The sequence below is a fragment of the Entelurus aequoreus genome, linkage group LG02 (assembly GCF_033978785.1).
Source record: "Entelurus aequoreus isolate RoL-2023_Sb linkage group LG02, RoL_Eaeq_v1.1, whole genome shotgun sequence".
Classification (NCBI taxonomy): Eukaryota; Metazoa; Chordata; class Actinopteri; order Syngnathiformes; family Syngnathidae; genus Entelurus; species Entelurus aequoreus.
In genome coordinates, this window is record NC_084732.1 from 65,093,644 (window position 1) to 65,111,478 (window position 17,835).

Consider the following 17,835-nt stretch of genomic DNA (forward strand, 5'->3'; position numbering starts at 1 on the left):
GGCACTCCGGCTTCCTCACACACTGGCTTCCTCCTAAAAACAAGCATCTTAGGTGATTGGTCGTTTTGTGACTGACTCTTGCCAATAGTCAAAAAAAAAAAAATGCCTCAGCTCACCCGTGATCCCAATGGGTGCCTGTTGTGATTATGTCTGAAATGTTTCATTGTGCAAATCTTGTCTCATGTAGGTGATTCTTCATTGTCACACTTGACACACGGGGACATAATGGTGAACATGGTTGATGACAGAGGTATTTTGAGGAATGCTGTCCCCTGCACCGCCAACAACTGCAAATGGCCTAAAAAAGGTCGAAAAGTCAAAGTGCCCTATGAAATCACCTCCGATTTTTGTAAGTCATCATCATTGTACTCCTGACTTTCTGACTTTGGAGTATATGCTGTATAGTTTATTTAAATGTCGAAAATAGATTTTGCAATTTGGCAAAAATATATATTTGAGGTTGTGATTCTTTCAGACTTGCACAAACATACAGTACCTACACTCACACTGTCCAGGGCGATGTGTTTACATTTGAAAAAAAAAATAGTTTATTCAAATCAATTGGCGGTCTGGTCTTTCAGGGCCTATTAGTGGTGGTGGATTTCCGTTCCGTGCGGCAGATTTTTCCTTTTTTTGATTGCCATGTCGATGTTTTTGGGCTTTTAGGTCCATCGAGTACATTTCCCCTTAATGTGTGGGCTTAAAAAACTTAGTTAACCAACCCGTAAGTAGAAATGTCCGATAATATCGGACTGCCGATATTATCGGCTGATAAATGCTTGAAAATGTAATATCGGAAATGATCGGTATCGGTTTCAAAATTAACGGTATCGGTTTCAAAAAGTAAAATTTATGTCTTACGTCCAGTGTACACGGACGTAGGGAGAAGTACAGAGCACCAATAACCCTTAAAGGCACTGCCTTTGTGTGCCGGCCCAGTCACATAATATCCACGGCTTTTCACACACAAAAGTGAATGCCATCCATACTTGGTCACAGGTACAGGTCACACTGAGGGTAGCCGTATAAACAACTTTAACTCTGTTACAAATATGCGCCACACTGTGAACCCACACCAAACAAAAATGACAAACACATTTCGGGAGAACATCCGCACTGTAACACAACATAAACACAACAGAACAAATACCCAGAACCCCTTGCAGCACTAACTCTTCCGGGACGCTACAATATACATTCATCCTGCCTCCTACCCCCCACCCCCCCCCCCCACCTCAGCCCCCCCCCCCTCCAACCCCGCCCACCTCAACCTCCTCATGCTCTCTCAGGGAGAGCATGTCCCAAATTCCAAGCTGCTGTTTTGAGGCATGTTAAAAAAAATAATGCACTTTGTGACTTCAATAATAAATATGGCAGTGCCATGTTGGCATTTTTTTCCATAACTTGAGTTGATTTATTTTGGAAAACCTTATTACATTGTTTAATGCATCCAGCGGGGCATCACAACAAAATTAGGCATAATAATGTGTTAATTCCACGACTGTATATATTGGTATCGGTTGATATCGGAATCGGTAATTAAGAGTTGGACAATATTGGAATATCGGATATCGGCAAAAAAGCCATTATCGGACATCTCTACCCGTAAGTGATGACGTGGTTTGACCGGTGTTCTGGAAAAATTTGCTACCCTTAAAAATTTGCTTCCCAACGCTACTGAGCATGTGCACTCATGCACATCAACGCTAAAGCTTTCCTTGAAATAACCATAGCAATTGAGTTAAAAAACATTGATATACCTTTGTTGCGTTATTTTTTTAGCAATGTTTTACATATCAGGAAACAAACCAAAACCAAAACTGTATAAACCTTGAATACCTAAAATGCATGGCTGGTTGTTTGTCTATACTGTATGGTGACAGAATGAATGTCAACTATAAGTATTTTGACAAGCTCCATCCATTCATCTTCTTGCGCTTATCTGAGGTTGGGTTGCGGGAACATCAGTCTGAGCAGAGAAGCCCAGACTTCTCTCTCCCAGCCACTTCAACCAGCTCCTCCCGGGGGATTCCGAGGCGTTCCCATGAGGCCAGCTGGGAGACATAGTCTTATATGACGCTCATATATGATTAATATTACCAACTACAAAAGCACTTGTTTCGGGACCTATTTCGGATATATTTTTTTTTATTTCATCAAAATCCTTCTATCACTTATGTTAGTTTTACTATCTGACTGGTTGCATTTTTTTTATGAAGCAGAACAATAATTCAGAACACCGGCAGTAAGAACACAACACGATAAAATGTGTGCACATTTAAATTGTATTTAACAGAGGGGAAATGGCGTCACTGGTGTTTCTAATACTTGGGTGTCAAACGTACAGCCCGCGGGCGAACAGGTTTTATCCAGCCCGAAGAATGAGTTTGCCCAGTATTAAAATGGGCTGCATTTTTTTTTAAAGAAAGAAACTGCTGTTCTAAATGTGTCCCATGGATGTCACAATAGCAATTCTGATTCAATGCCCACCTTCCACCAACCTAGTCACGGCCGTTGTGTCCTTGAGCAAGACACTTCACCCTTGCTCCTGTGGGTCGTGGTTAGGGCCTTTGCATGGCAGCTCCCGCCATCAGTGTGTGAATGTGTGTGTGAATGGGTGAATGTGGAAATCATGTCAGAGCACTTTGAGTACCTTGAAGGTAGAAAAGCGCTATACAAATATAACCCACTTGTTATGTTGGGTGTGTAGTAATAACCAACACGAACACGTTACTTTCCCGTCAGCATCTTTATTCACGTACCTGTATTTACCTACATTACATTCTTCTTCTCTCCTCACCTCACCGCATCTCCTCCGTCTGACTCGCTACGCCACCTAGAGGCTGTACAATGTAACTGAACTAACTGTATGCTTAACTCAATGCAGTAGTGAACACAACATCTCCCCCTTTCAATAAAAGTGAATTCCTTCAAAACAAAACTTACAATTGTTTTTGTAATTGGATTCAAGTAACACCATGCCTATAATATTTTGGAAGTAATAAAATGACAACCAATCAACCATTACAGCAGCATTTAACCGTATGTAAATTGCATACCAAGCATTTTTCATGCATGCATTATTTTGTTTTCCTTAACAACCAGCAACATGCATGTTTATGCAACTTCTTTAGTACATGACATAGTCCTTAGTCCAGTTAGGCAGTTGCCTACACCTCTCAGGTCTACTGGTCACATTTGTCTCTTGTTTAGGTTCGGTCTGTACAGTGTCATTGTCCATAGTGGTCACTTGTGGTAGTACAGAAAGGTGTGATGCATTCCAGACTCTACCATCATCCAACAGGTAGGTGTATGGGTTTTTCTTCCGCACCATAGTTCTTGGCTTTGTGAACTTTTGTTCTCCTTTCTTTACCTTCCATGGCTTCCGAATCCTGACCTGATCACCAGGGTTGAAGGATGTCTTCTTTGCACTCCTCTTCCTGTCTGTGTACAGTTTTGCGTATTCCTGTATCTTTTTAACTCGTTCACGCACCACATTCTTATTTACGTGGACAGGAGTTACATCCATGATTTGGAGTTTTGTTCTCATTTGTCTTCAATGAAGCAGCTGTGAGGGGCTCACTCCAGTGGTTGAGTGTGGAGTAGCTCTGTAATCCATAAGAAAGGACCTTGTGAATGGCTTCCAGGGTGTCCCTTGTATAGAAGCAGTCTGGAGGCAGTCTTTGAGCACTCTGTTGAACCTCTCAACTTCTCCATTTGCACGGGGATAATATAGAGATGATTTCAGGTGCACAATTCCTCTTTGTTTTAGAAAATTTTCGAATTCAGCAGATGTGAACTGAGTACCATTGTCACTCACTAACTCTTTTGGATTACCTTCCCATGAAAAGGTTGCTATGAGGAACTGGATGATTGTTGCAGTATCAATCTGTGCCACAAAAGCTACTTCCGGCCATTTACTGAAGTAGTCCACAAGCGTTACAGCATATCTGCAGTCTCTTGGTGCAGATTCAAAAGGACCAACGATGTCGATTGACACTTTTTCCCATGCGGCATCGGGCAAAGGCACAGGTTGGAGTGGGGTATTATAGGTAGTAACTGACTTGTCACAGTCTTTGATGAGTGATTCAACTTGTGCGTCCATTTTAGGCCACTAGTATAGTTCTCTGAGGTGTTGTTTTGTTCTGACAATGCCCTGATGAGTCTCATGTGCAATGTCTATGAGTCTTTTCTGTAGTGACCCTGGAACCACGAGACGGTGAGTGCCTCTGACCACGCAGTCATCCAAAATTGCCAGTTCGTCACGTATCAGGTAGTATGGCTGTAGGTCAGGGTCAAGCACTTTTTTTTGTCTTGGCCAAGGCTTTTGTAGCTGTGCGCAAAGTTTGGTCAGCACAGGGCACAAGTTACTCTCCGCTTTGAAGTCCGCTTGAGTGACTGCTTGAATGTCGTCCATTATTGTTGCGACTGACTCCACGGTCTCAGTATAATCCTTGTTTGTCGCAGGGAGTGGTAGTCTGGATAAGCAGTCGGCGACGCTGTTCAGTGTTCCAGCTCTGTACTGGACCTCATAGTCAAACTCCATTAAGCGAGCAGACCACCGGGCAACCCGAAGTCCAGCTCGATTATTTCCCTTGGTAGTCAGAAGTGTAGTTAGAGCTTGATGGTCAGTGCGTAACAGGAACCTTCCCTAGAGCCACACACGCCACTTTTCAGCAGCCCAGACGCATGCGAGAGCCTCTTTTTCAACTATAGAGTACTTTCTTTCAGCATCTAATAAACTGCGGGAGGCGAAAGCGATTGTGTCTTCCTCTCCTGCCTCATTCACCTGTGTCAAAACAGCTCCAAGTCCATAATCAGAAGCGTCAGTTGAGACCACTGTTGGTTTGTTTGGGTCAAACAGTGTCAGTGCTGGGCTGTTGACAACCATGTTTTTGACTTGATCAAAGCTCTTTTGTGCTGCATCATTCCACTTGAAAATGGTATTCTTCCGCGACAGAGCTCTTGGCTCGACCAGGCTGGCGTAGTTAGGTATAAATTTGCTATACCATGCACTTAAACCCAGGAATGAGCGCAGGGTGGCTGCATCGGTAGGAGCAGGTGCATTCAGGATTGCAGTCACATGGCCATCGCTTGGCTGTAAGCCTTCAGGTGAGAGTCTGTGGCCTAGGAATGTCAGTGTAGTCTGACTGAAGAGGCATTTTTCCTTGTTGAGCTGCAGACCCGCTTCCTGAATACGGTTCATTACAGTTTTCAGGTTAGCATCATGTTCTTCCTGTGAGGGCCCATAGATTATGATATAATCTAGGTAACACTTAACCCCCTTTAATCCACTGAGTATTTTTGTCATCATTTTCTGGAATGCTGCAGGAGCTGAACTTAGTCCATAAGGAACTCTGCGGTATCTGTACAATCCTTCATGTGTAATGAAAGCAGTGAGATTTCTGCTCTCCTCATGCAGTTCCAGTTTATGGTATGCGCTTTTCAGATCCAAGGTAGAGTACATCTTTGACCCACGCAGCTCAGCAAGTACGTCCTCGATCAGTGGTAATGGATGGCTGTCAGGGACCACTGCCTTGTTAGGTTCCCTCATATCCACACACACGCGGATTTTCCCGTTCTTCCTCCGAGTGACTACAATAGGGGAAACCCATTTGGATGAATCAACTCCCTCTATGATTCCCTGCTTTTTCAGTTCATTCAGCTCTGCCGTGACGGGATCACGTACTGAAAGCGGCAGGCGTCTGAGTTTTTGTTGCACTGGTTTAACATCTGTGCGTATCTGCACCTTATGTACAAAACCTTTGGCATGTCCAATGTCCAACGTGGTTGTAGTTTCAGGGAGTTTAGGAAACTGTGAAAGCATGGCACAATCCACTGTTGGTTCCACCAACTTTCCTCCTTTAATCTCTATGTTGAGGTCTTCACATAGATGTAGCCCAATGAGGGGTGTACCGGACTTTACAATGTTGAAAAATCCAGTTGCAGTCCTCTGTTGGTATGTTACTGTCGCTTTAAGACGTCCAAAAACTTTTAGGTTCTGTCTTGAGTACGTCAACAGTTTTACTGTAGGTGGGCTTAGTTTACTTGTGCTGAAGTTTTCTCTGTACACTTTTTCGGGTAGTATTGAGACAGCAAATTCTGTGTCAACTAACATGTCACTTGTATGTGTACTTGTAGGTGATGTAGCCAGAGTGAAAGTTCCAGTTTGTTTTCCTTGTATATCAGTCTTCTTGCCAACATTGAGGACAGTCACTTCCGGCAAACTCACTTCATTGACTGATTTAGTAGAGGATTTGCACACTCTGGAATAGTGGCCTATCTTCCCACATGTTTTGCATTTAACATCTTTAGCTGGGCATGACTGGTCGTTAGCAAGGTGATCAGCAGAGCCACATCTGTAACATTGTTGAATGGCATCATTCCGTTTTCCCCCTTTGTGCTTATACTTGTCTTTGGGGTGTCCTGCCTTCTTATTTCCCTGTCTGTAGACTGCAGAGACTAGCTTCGTTCCACTCTCAGTGAACGTTTTTGCATCAGCAACGGCAATTTCAATTCGTCTGGCTAGTGTAAGTGCCTTATCAAGAGTTAGCTCTGGTTCTAAGAACAGCCTTTCACATATACGAGGCACACACGTTTTCTCCACGACCACGTTGACTTTCGGGGTGAAGAATGTTTGCAAAGCCAGTAAGCTACCACTGTAGGTATCCTCAGTAAGCGACAAGGTATTGTTCAACCTTTGTCCTTCTGTTCCCAGACAGTGAATCAGCAGGGCTCTTTTCCTCTCCGCGGAAAATTCTTGACCTCCGATTGCTAGCAAGAAGTTGTCGAATAGCTTCCTCCAATCCTCGAACGTAATCTTCGGCTCTCCCGGGCACTCCAGGAACACAGAGGGCGGTTGTAAACCGAGTAAAGCCATTCTTTTTTTTTTTCTTTATCCTCGTCGCCACTTGTTATGTTGGGTGTGTAGTAATAACCAAAACGAACGCGTTACTTTCCCGTCAGCATCTTTATTCACGTACCTGTATTTACCTACGATACATTCTTCTTCTCTCCTCATCTCACCGCATCTCCTCCGTCTGACTCGCTACGCCACCTAGAGGCTGTACAATGTAACTGAACTAACTGTATGCTTAACTCAATGCAGTAGTGAACACAACACCACTTTACTTTGACTAGCAAGAGGTACAAAGTAAAGCGTGGCTGCGGCTCCTCTCCCTCGACCCAAATGAAACTTAAAACCTGCCGTTTTATGTCTTCTGCTTCGAACACATCGTTATTTGGCACCCTTACTCCCCCATAATGTCTCTGTCAAAAACGAGAAAACTTAAGCCTTTTGAAAAGTTTTTACCTCCATTTCTTACTGTTCGCTGAGTTAGCACTGGATTGATATGTGGACATGACAAAGGAGGTATTTGATATTTCGAAGAGTTTACATGTTGTGTTTATTGTTCAATCCCAGAAAGACTGTGACTTAAAATTTAATCCTGGCTTTGTCTTACCTTATAGATGGACGAAGGCTAAGCTCATTGTGTTCTTCATTGTGTTTTTGAAACTTGACCAATTTCTTCAGAATTTTCAACAAACTCAAAGTGTTTTGTCCATAGGATTATTTGTGATTTGTACGTTTTCAGAATGTGCTTGTTCTATTTTTGGCCAAAGAAAAACAAAGTAAACAACCAGGAGTTGTCTTTATTTTTAAGTTATCAGGATTTTACCAGTCCGGCCCACTTGGGAATAGATTTTCCTCCATGCAGCCCCTGAGCTAAAATGAGTTTGACACCCCTGTTCTAATATAATGGCTTTGACAGCAGGGATATCCATCCATCCATCCATCCATATTCTACCGCTTGTCAAAACATGCAAGGGAAGGGAAGTCAAGTATGGGGAAGTAGCAGGTTATATATGGGAAATTACGCTATTTGTGTATTGTGATTTTGGACAAAACCTTAAGTTGTGCAATGTTTTGTTTCTAACTGCAGCCAGGAAGGAAGCCAGATCAATAAAAAAGATCCTGAAAGGCTTCTGGACAAACACCTGCATTCGCTTCATTAGGAAGAAGGAAATACATACGGACTACTTGTCCTTCATCTCTGCTGATGGGTAAGAAAACACAGACATCGTTCTTTTAGTATCAGTCATCCATCTCATAACATAAATCGCTTTGTTGATGTGTGTGCCAGGTGTTGGTCCTTCCTTGGCCGGGTGGGAGGCAAACAGCAAATCTCCTTGAGGACATCCGGTTGCTTATTCACGGATATCATGCAGCACGAGGCTCTCCATGCACTTGGATTCCACCACGAGCATGTTCGATCTGACAGAGACGACCATGTCACCATTCATTTTGACAACATCAGAGCAGGTCAGCCCGACACATCTTTTTCAGTCCTTGATAGTTGCATCTCATAATAAAACATTGCAGTCAGTTTTCTGTTCCTTCAACTTTCAAATGCCACCCACGTGTACCCAAATGTCCCGACTCACGGAATAGACAAGCTTAATTTGTGGTTAAAATTAATGTTCTGCTCACTCGTTCTTTGTAGGATTGGAATCCAACTTTATCAAATCTCCGACAAACAACTTAGGTACCCCCTATGATTTTCAATCTGTGATGCATTACAGCAAGTGAGTACAACAATCCATTTACACACAAAAATATAATAGAAACAATCTGTAAGGGAATGTTTATTTGCCTATTCAAATACTCTTATTTTACAGGTGATAGGATTTTTTAAATATAGACAGAAATATTTTGTTTGCTGTTTTTTTTTATAGATTTGCCTTCACTAATAACGGCCAAGCAACGATCACTTCCAAAGACGGTTCGGTGTTTGGCGACGCAACTGAGATGAGCGATAATGATTATGCCCGTGTCAACAGACTTTATGAGTGCTGTGAGTAAACACTTCACACTCCTTTGAGTTGAACTTTTGCTACACAAGACATGGAATACAATGACACCTGTGTTACAGGAAATTATAGTCTAATATCTGACATCTGATTTATTTTTCCTACCAGGAACATAATGACAGAGAAAAGGGTGTCAGCCTCCAGTGACCAGCATTTTTCACAATGAACATAATGAACACATCTTTGTATAATTAATATTTTAGACACTTAATTTTACTTACTGAATATGTTTCATAATAAAATGAAATACATGATTTTGATTGATGATCTAATTGTACTTGATGAAATCAATAAAAATGGAAAGATGTGATTTTTCTGTTGAAGGAGTGTGAATTTGTGTGCATACTAGCATTATTGAAGGCAAGTTTATTTATAGAGCACAATTCCTACAGAAGACAATTGAAAGTTCTTCACAGCTACAAAACCCAAGACCAGTGTAGTTGGCACGATGTGTAAATGGTAAATAAAAACAGAATACAATGATTTGCAAATCCTTTTCAACTTATATTCAATTGAATAGACTGCAAAGACAAGATACTTAATGTTCGAGCTGAAAAACTGTATTGTTTGCAAGTATTAGCTTATTTGGAATTTGATGCCTGCAACATGTTTCAAAAAAGATGGCACAGGTGGTAAAAAAGACTGAGTGTCACGTGGAGGATCGCAATTCACTGCGGGGTCGTTTTCCCGGGATGCAGAACGGACAACTCCGGACAAAGCGTGAATGTAGGAGTATGATTTATTGTCATAAATCATAGCTTAAACCAAAAACAGGAAACAAGCAAAAGGAAAGCGTGCCGTTCGCACGAGAAGCTAAAGAACCAAAACTTAGCACTGGAATCATGAACTAGAAGCCAAGAAACAAGAAATCAACCTGCGTGACTGTTGCATACCGCAAACAATGAAGCCAGACCGAGTGTGGCAAGCAACGTGAATAAATAGCTCTCTGATTAGTGCTCGGCAGCAGGTGAACGTGCCGAACACTAATCAGAGGCAGGTGAAACCAATTAGTACCCATGATAACCAAAACAAACCCAGAAATGCACCAAACAGGAACTAAGGAATTCCAAAACTAACAGAACATTCAAAAACATGATCCGGACCACAGATCATGACATTGAGAAAGTTGAGGAATACTCGTCAGACACTTATTTGGAACACCCCACAGGTGAACAGGCTATTTGGGAACAGGTGGTTGACATGATTGGGTATAAAAGCAGCTGCCATGAAATGCTCAGTCATTCACAAACAAGGATGGGGCGAGGGTCAGCACTTTGTGAACAAATGCGTAAGCAAATTGTCAAACAGTCTAACAACAACATTTCTCAGCAAGCTATTGCAAGGAAGTTAGGGAATTTTCACCGTCTACGGTCTGTAATATCATCAAAAGGTTCAGAGAATCTGGAGAAATCACTGCACGTAAGCGATGATATTTCAGACTTTCGATCCCTTAGGCGGTACTGCATCAAAAAGCGACATTGGTGTGTAAAGGATATCACCACATGGGTTTAGGAACACTTCAGAAAACCACTGTCAGTAACTACAGTTTGTCGCTACATCTATAAGTGCAAGTTAAAACTATACTATGCAAAGCGAAAGCCATTTATCAACAACACCCAGAAATGCTGCCGGCTTCGCTGGGTCCGAGCTCATCTAAGATGGACTGATGCAAAATGGAAAAGTGTGACAAAATTCCTTTTCTGCTATGAACAATGTCAAGGTTGACCCCTGTCTCATATCTTCTGGACGACAGAGTAAAACTGGTGCAAAGCCTCAGCGTGTTTTATCTTGACTGTGGGCACTGACAGGAGACCTCTCCCTGTTAATATGGCTCGTACATGTCAGAGACGTACTGTACGTTGTTGGTGCTAGACCCTACAAATGATTTCACACAACATTTAATCTTTTTGAGGTTACCGCATATCGTTCCTATAATTGCTGTGGTTTTTGTTCAATTTCATTTCACAATGTGCCTCAGGTCAATAAAGAAGAAAAAAGCCACAGCTGCATTTTGCACCCTACTCCTGCTTTTAAAGCTTTTCAGGTTTGAGTGAGCGATGTTTCGTCAACTCTCGTCGACTGTTGAGCTCAGGGATTTGGCAACCCTTCATGGCCCTGCGCTGGCTCCCATTGGCTTTGAAACAAGATATCAATAAAAGATGGCCACATATTTAACTTTAATTTACTTTATTTTATTAGTTAGTTTATTTCACAGTCACTAATGTTATTTTGGAGGGTCCAATGATTTTGTAATTTAAAAATAAAACTGTGGATGGAGGGAGTGATCAGCGCGCCTGCAGGAGCAAAGGTCACCGCTTCTGTCCATGGTGCAGAAGACAGAGCGCCATCAGACGGGGACGTGGCAGCAGGGACGTGCACATGATTATAGAGGGCAGGGGCTCAAAGTCAGAAAAGGGCAGGACATTTTTTTTGGTCCTTTACACAATATGGAAATCAATGTAAAATTAAATTTGCTAATAGGAAGCTAACTACTTAGCTGTGTGTCCTTTGTAGGTAAAAGTAATTGCCATTTCTTTTGTGTCAACAAATTATTGTCATAATGAGTTAATTCACATTATCATAGGCTTGGAAGACATGCAAAGCAACAAAACACTGGTTTATTATTAGGCTATTTATTGTTAAAGATAAGCACTTTAATATTGAACATTGAACAGTGCAATGCTGTGAAATCAGTGCACAATCAGTAGCCAAACCTTCTGGGGGCCTTAAAGCAGCAACTTTCTGGGGGCCATGTCCCTGTAGATGTTGATCACATCATTGTGATTTATGACTGTCTTTTTCAATGGAGAGGAGAAGGAGATCAGACAGCCTCTCTTCTGTGCATAGGCCTCTGAGTGAGGTTTTGACCAGCTTCAGTTTAGAAAAAGACCTTTCTACTGTGGCAGTGGACACTGGAATCGTGGCATATGTTTTCATCATTTCTTCCAGTGCTGGAAAGATGTCATGTCCACTGTTGTCTCTTAGTGTTCTTAAGATCCCCTTCAGTGTGAGAGTGTCATGGAATGATGCATAGAAAACTCTGAGCTCTGTCTTCAGCTTCTCTTCTTCTCCTCCATAGAATTTGCACAGCGTGCGAACAGCTTCAGTAGAGTCAGGACCCATGGCATCTTTACCTACCCAGTTGCTGGCCTTCGTCAAACTGTGGAGTGCACTGAGTATTTTGAAGGACTGTGTCTTCCCATCTCCCTTAAATCTCCTATGTAGTTCCTGAGAAAGAACATCAAGGAATGGATAGTACATCTTCACTCTGTAGTACTCTTCCACTGATTTGAAGGAGTGGCTCTCTGTGGCTGCAGTAGAACTGTGCTTATACTTTACAGGAACCTTCCTCTGCCTTTTCTGTCCCGGGTGGACTGTGGGAATGCTGATTTCAGAAGCCTCTGCCTTTTCTGTGGCATTCTTGAACAGTTTGGAAAACTGTTCTTCTGTTCTCAGATTGAACAAGGTATCCATCACTCCTCCAACAACACTATATGCCGTGGACAGGTCAATACTCTGGTTCTGGAGTGCATCAGAGGCAAGTGCAGTGACATCAAAAACTGGTGTGGCTATTGCAAGGCACAGTAAGAACTCAAAGTCGATGGCATTAAGGTACATTCTTGCATCACCAGCAGCAGTATCTGGAGGCTCTTGGACTGTTAGATCAGTGAGGATCTTCACTACAGCATCCATCACCTTGTTGAGGGCATTCAGGGCTTTCTCCCTACATGGCCAGCGTGTGTCAGCGAGCTTCTGTAGTTGAATGATATGCTCTCCAGGGCGCAGGTCCTGTTGGCATTTTACAAATGCTGTGTGTCTTTTTGAAGAGGCAGTGAAGAACACATAGAGCTTCTCTACAAGGTTGAAAAAGGTGATAAAGTGCAGGCTTGATTTTGCACTTTCAACCAGGACTAGATTCAGGCAGTGGGCGTGGCAATGGACATATAAAGCCTTGGCATTGTGTTGCAGTATTCTTGTTTGCAGTCCTTTGTACTGACCACTCATATTGGCAGCGCCATCGTAGCCCTGACCACGCATGTTTTCAATCTGTAGGTCATTCATTTGTAACAGGTCCAGAACTGTTTTCTCCATCTCCTCACCTGTTGTGGTTGACACATTACAAACCTGGAGGAAGCGCTCCTTGACATCCATTTCAGACACATAACGTACAACAAAGGAGACCTGCTCACAGTGAGATACATCAGTGGTTTCATCTACAAGTATGGAATATATTTTTGCTTCCTCCATTTCTTTTCTTATCTCTGTTCTTGTGAATGTGGCCAGGGCTGTTATGAGATCATTTTGTGTTCTGTTTGAGAGTAATGAAACCCAACTCTTCTTCTTACCAACTTTCTTCTCTTTTACACTATCTAAATGTTGTTTGAGAACACTATCGTATTGGCTGAACATTTTCACAAGTTCAAGGAAGTTGCCCTGGTTTGAGCTTGCAGAAGACTCATCATCACCCCTGAGAGCCTTTCCCTGTCGTGCGAGATATAAAATTATGTCAATCAATCTGGTCAAAATTTCCGTGTTTCTTTGTTTCTCTCGCTCTCTCATCGCCTTGCCTTGAATGTCTGATACATCAAGAGCTGCTTGTAATGCACTCTTTTTGAAAGTGCTCCATCGCACCATTCTTGTTAAGTGGGCCTCTGAGTTTGCATGCTCTTGCATTTTTTCAAGCCCTTTTCTCCAGTTGTTTAACCCAGCGCAGACTTGCTGTACTTTTCTTCATTAAGAAAAAGACGACAGCTGAAGCAGAACATACCATCCTTGTCTGGTGAGTATTCCAACCACGGCGTAGTGTTATACCAGTTTCTTTGAAATGATCGTCCATCTGCATTTTTGGGACGTCTAAGTACAGGTTGATATGGTCCTCTATCAACACACATTTTGACATAGCTGGCATTACATTTTAGATCAAAAGCTTGTTGGTGGGCAGGATCTGTAGGATACTTTAACAGTGCAATATTAGATAAGACCTCTTCTCCTACATCACTTGTAGCTCCTTCAACTTCCCCCTCATCTATGGCTTCCTCTGCAGTAGTATCATCTGCCTCCCTTCCTGTGGATTCTTCCTCCCCAACATTTACCGGGATTTCTATGGCTTCCTCTGTGTCAGGAGTTGCATCTAAAGCCTCTTTTCTCTCAGGTGTTGCTTCTACACTCTCCTCCTCCTCTCTCTCAGGTGTTGCTTCTAAGATCTCTGCCTCTCTCTCAGGTGTGACACTTTCTGAGGTCTGTGGTCTTTCTTGAAATCTGGTGCTAGTACTTTGTTTTAGCCATGCATTAAGAGGTCTGCTACCCTTAGCTGCTTCCTGGCGCTCCTTCTCCTTCCTTTTATGTATCCTTTCTTTTTTTGGCATTGTCCTGCAGGCATATTCAACATGAATCAAGTTTAAATACAGATGGTAATATTCCTAACAGATAACCTACATCTTATATCCCCAGAATGCTGAAATTATTATTATTATTAATAATAATACTATTATTATTATTATTATTATCATTATCATTATTATTCTTATTATTATTGTTATTATTATCATTATTATTATTATTTTGTTAACCCACACAGTAATAGCAAAGTCACAATAAACTATATATCTAAACCTCTACTGTGAGAGAAATGTGATCCGCCGTAAACACAGTGCATTTTATTTTGAAAATTAACCCAGTGTTTTATTTTGTATTTTGTACACTACTTCCTTTCCCGCACGATCCGCTCTGCTCTGTGCGGAATTGATGTGCCGTGCTCAATTGATGCGCCATGCTCCGACGTCCGGCAAATACAGAAGCTGACACATTTAATAATAGAATAATACAGGGTTTTTCTGAAATATTACTCATATTAGATGCTGAATAAGTGGACGGCGACTAGACCATAACTGAGACGCGTTTTTTTTTTTTTTTTTTTTTTTTTCTGTCTTGCCACTGGTGAGGGCGGTCGCATCTCTCTCCGCTCCCTCCTTCCCTGCTTGCTCTCTTTGTTTTTGTCTTGTTTGAACTATTTTGAAGCCTCTTTTCTTGAGCTGTCCTCAAATCTAAACATCAAAATGAATTTGATCAACTGGACTCTCGACGCAATTGACACAGTCTTTTCGACAAGGAAAAGAGGCTCGGGGGAGCCTGGCTGCCCTGATGGAACCATTGCTGCGGGGTACGTGAGAGATTCCTGGAATACTTGGAGAATCATGTGCCTCTCAGTCCTTTCCATCGAGGACGTGGAAGACATCTACCTATTTGGAGCTGTGATCGCAGGGCATTTGCTGATTGGGCTGGGCATTGCTCTGGTGTATCGTCAAATTCGGAAGACGATGGCAGCCACTCAAGGGGCCAACAGGCTGTTCAACGCAATGGAAGGAATGGGTCGTGCTGTGGGATCACAGACTGGAGCGATTGCTGATTTGAATCGCAAGGTAGATTCGATCTTGATGATGTTACAGAAAGAATAAATTGGAATTGTCAGAGCCAGCATATAGAGCAGGAATGTCATTGTTTTGACTGCTCGAAGAAAAAAACAACATCTTAATCTACGATTTGACTCCCTCGAATGGCCTTGAGGAACAGGCTGTTTGAAAACACTCCCCCGAGGACTCCTCAAAGATGGACGCTTTTGACCTTTCCCTTTTCTTCAAAAGCACCTGGGTCGGACTCTTGAACTCTTGAACTCTTGGGGCCGGCCTCGGCCCATAAAGACAATCCAACATCTCACCCAAGTTAATTGGGCATACATGCACGCACATACCCTTCCCCAATCAACGCCTTCACCACTGCTTTATTCCTCCGGGGTTGTGGGGGCTGAGCAGCGCTCAACAGCAGCTGCTGGCCTCCAAGGTCCTGTTGGATGACTTTGTTGCGAGTTTGTTGTGATTAAATGTACCTTGTTTATGTGTGCCATGCTATGTGAGGTTTTTTTCCTCGGACTCAGTCTGGACCATTCCTGAGGGTCCAGCCTCAGACTGATATTTTTTTTTACTTCCACCCTCCCCCCAATGTCACCTTTTTCCCACCTTTTTGAGGAGCGCCTAAGTGAGGCTGATCCGTTGGCGGTCCCGTCTTGTCTCCCTGTAACGTATGTCTGCTCTTAGCGGGATTGTGCCGAAAATGTAATTTCAGTTCTTATGTGTCTTGTACATGTAAGAATGGACAATAAAGCTGATTGATTGATTGATTGATTGATTGATATATTTAAACTAGAATTCACCAACTTGAAGTATTATATATATATATATATATATATATATATATATATATATATATATATATATATATATATATATATATATATATATATATATATATATATATAAAATACTTGACTTTCAGTGAAGTCTAGCTATATATATATATATATATATATATATATATATATATATATATATATATATATATATATATATATATATATATATATATATATATTTACTTATTTATTTTTATTAAAAAATATAAATAAAAGAAATACTTGAATTTCAGTGTTCTGGAGGCTAACCAGTAGATAGCAGTATTGTCCTGTTTAAGAGTGTCACAACATTGCTGTTTACGGCAGACGAACTGCTTTATGGTAGACTAAACGTGACTGCTGTTGTTGTGTGTTGTTACCGCGCTGGGAGGACGTTAATGAAACTGCCTAACAATAAACCCACATAAGAAACCAAGAACTCACCCTCGATCATTCTACAGTTATGACGTCATTGGGCAGGCAAGCTGTTTATATTGTGGGAAAGCGGACGTGAGAACAAGCTGTCCCCACAAAGGTGCGCATTGAGCTGGAGGGGGCGTGGCCTCCAGCTCCGGCTGAATACCGGGAGTTTGTCGGGAGAACATTTCTGCCGGGAGGTTATCGGGAGAGGCGCTGAATACCGGGAATCTCCCGGTAAAAACGGGAGGGTTGGCAAGTATGCATAACTCACAGGTTCAAGTTGCTCCACTGTCATGAGGGCAGGGCGCAGTTGGCTCTCTCTCCTCACTCACTCGCCCCCTCTCTATCTCTCCCTGGCGGAAGCGGCAAGCTCAAACAACCGGTATTACAAGAAAACGTGGAGTTTTTGTACTGCTGTTTTGTTTTTTTTTGTTTTTTTTACATCCCTGACAGGAATTTATTAATGTTGTTTAAAGAAGAAAAAAAACAAAGAAAAAAAAACACACACACACACACAGCCAGAGGGTGTGAATGATCGAGGGTTAGTTCTTTGTTTCTTTAGGTGGGTTTATTGCAGGCAGTTTTCATGAACGTCCACTCAGTGCGGCAACATCACACAACAACCACAACAGACACGTTTTTGTCCTACCGTAAAGCAAGTCGTCTGCCGTAAACATCAATGTTGTGACACTCTCAAACAGGGCAACACTGCCATCTAGTGTACATGCATATGTGACATCTCCCTTCTTTTCAAGTTATATCAAATAACTGCAAAGTGTATCTTAACAGGTAATAATAGCTCAATTGAAATGAACAATATTACAATTGTGATGCCACATCATTGTCTAATACTTTCAAACCGCAAGTGGGCTATGTAACAGTAAATTCAAATCTGTAAAAATAGGTCTTAGTTGCAAATAACTCAAAGTGTACTTCCTTTGTCGCAATAAAAATGGAAGCAATTACTCTTATCAAAATGTACAGAAGCTACATAACTGTTACACAAATGTTCCGTAAAACATAACTCAATGTGCATTCTCAAAGTAAACAGATGATTGTGTCATCTCTCTTCTTCTTCTTCCCCCCCAAAGGCCATAGGTGGGTTTTTTTTTCACCCCATTGTCCAATGTGAAACACCCAAAACACTTCTCTACAAGTCCAGTTTAGCGGCTGGCTTACTGACACGGCCAGACCTGGTCAAAACATGTCCTGGTGTTTGTGTTGGGGTTGTCAGCTCACTTGGATTGGGGCAGCTATCCTCTGTAACGGTGGCACACAGTGATTGAGAAATCATCCCACCACTCTCATTGGTGTGCACA

At 42.1% G+C, this 17,835-nt stretch overlaps 1 protein-coding gene across 1 annotated transcript; it reads left to right on the forward strand.

Moving 5' to 3' along the window:
- Nucleotides 1-3,185: 3,185 nt before the first annotated feature.
- On the forward strand, nt 3,186-9,039 carry LOC133664236 (hatching enzyme 1.2-like). Its single transcript, XM_062068734.1, has 6 exons — nt 3,186-3,304; nt 7,944-8,064; nt 8,145-8,323; nt 8,505-8,586; nt 8,737-8,855; nt 8,980-9,039. Coding segments are annotated over exons 1-6 (534 nt in total). The 5' UTR covers nt 3,186-3,273; the 3' UTR covers nt 8,982-9,039.
- The last annotated feature ends 8,796 nt before the right edge of the window (nt 9,040-17,835 follow it).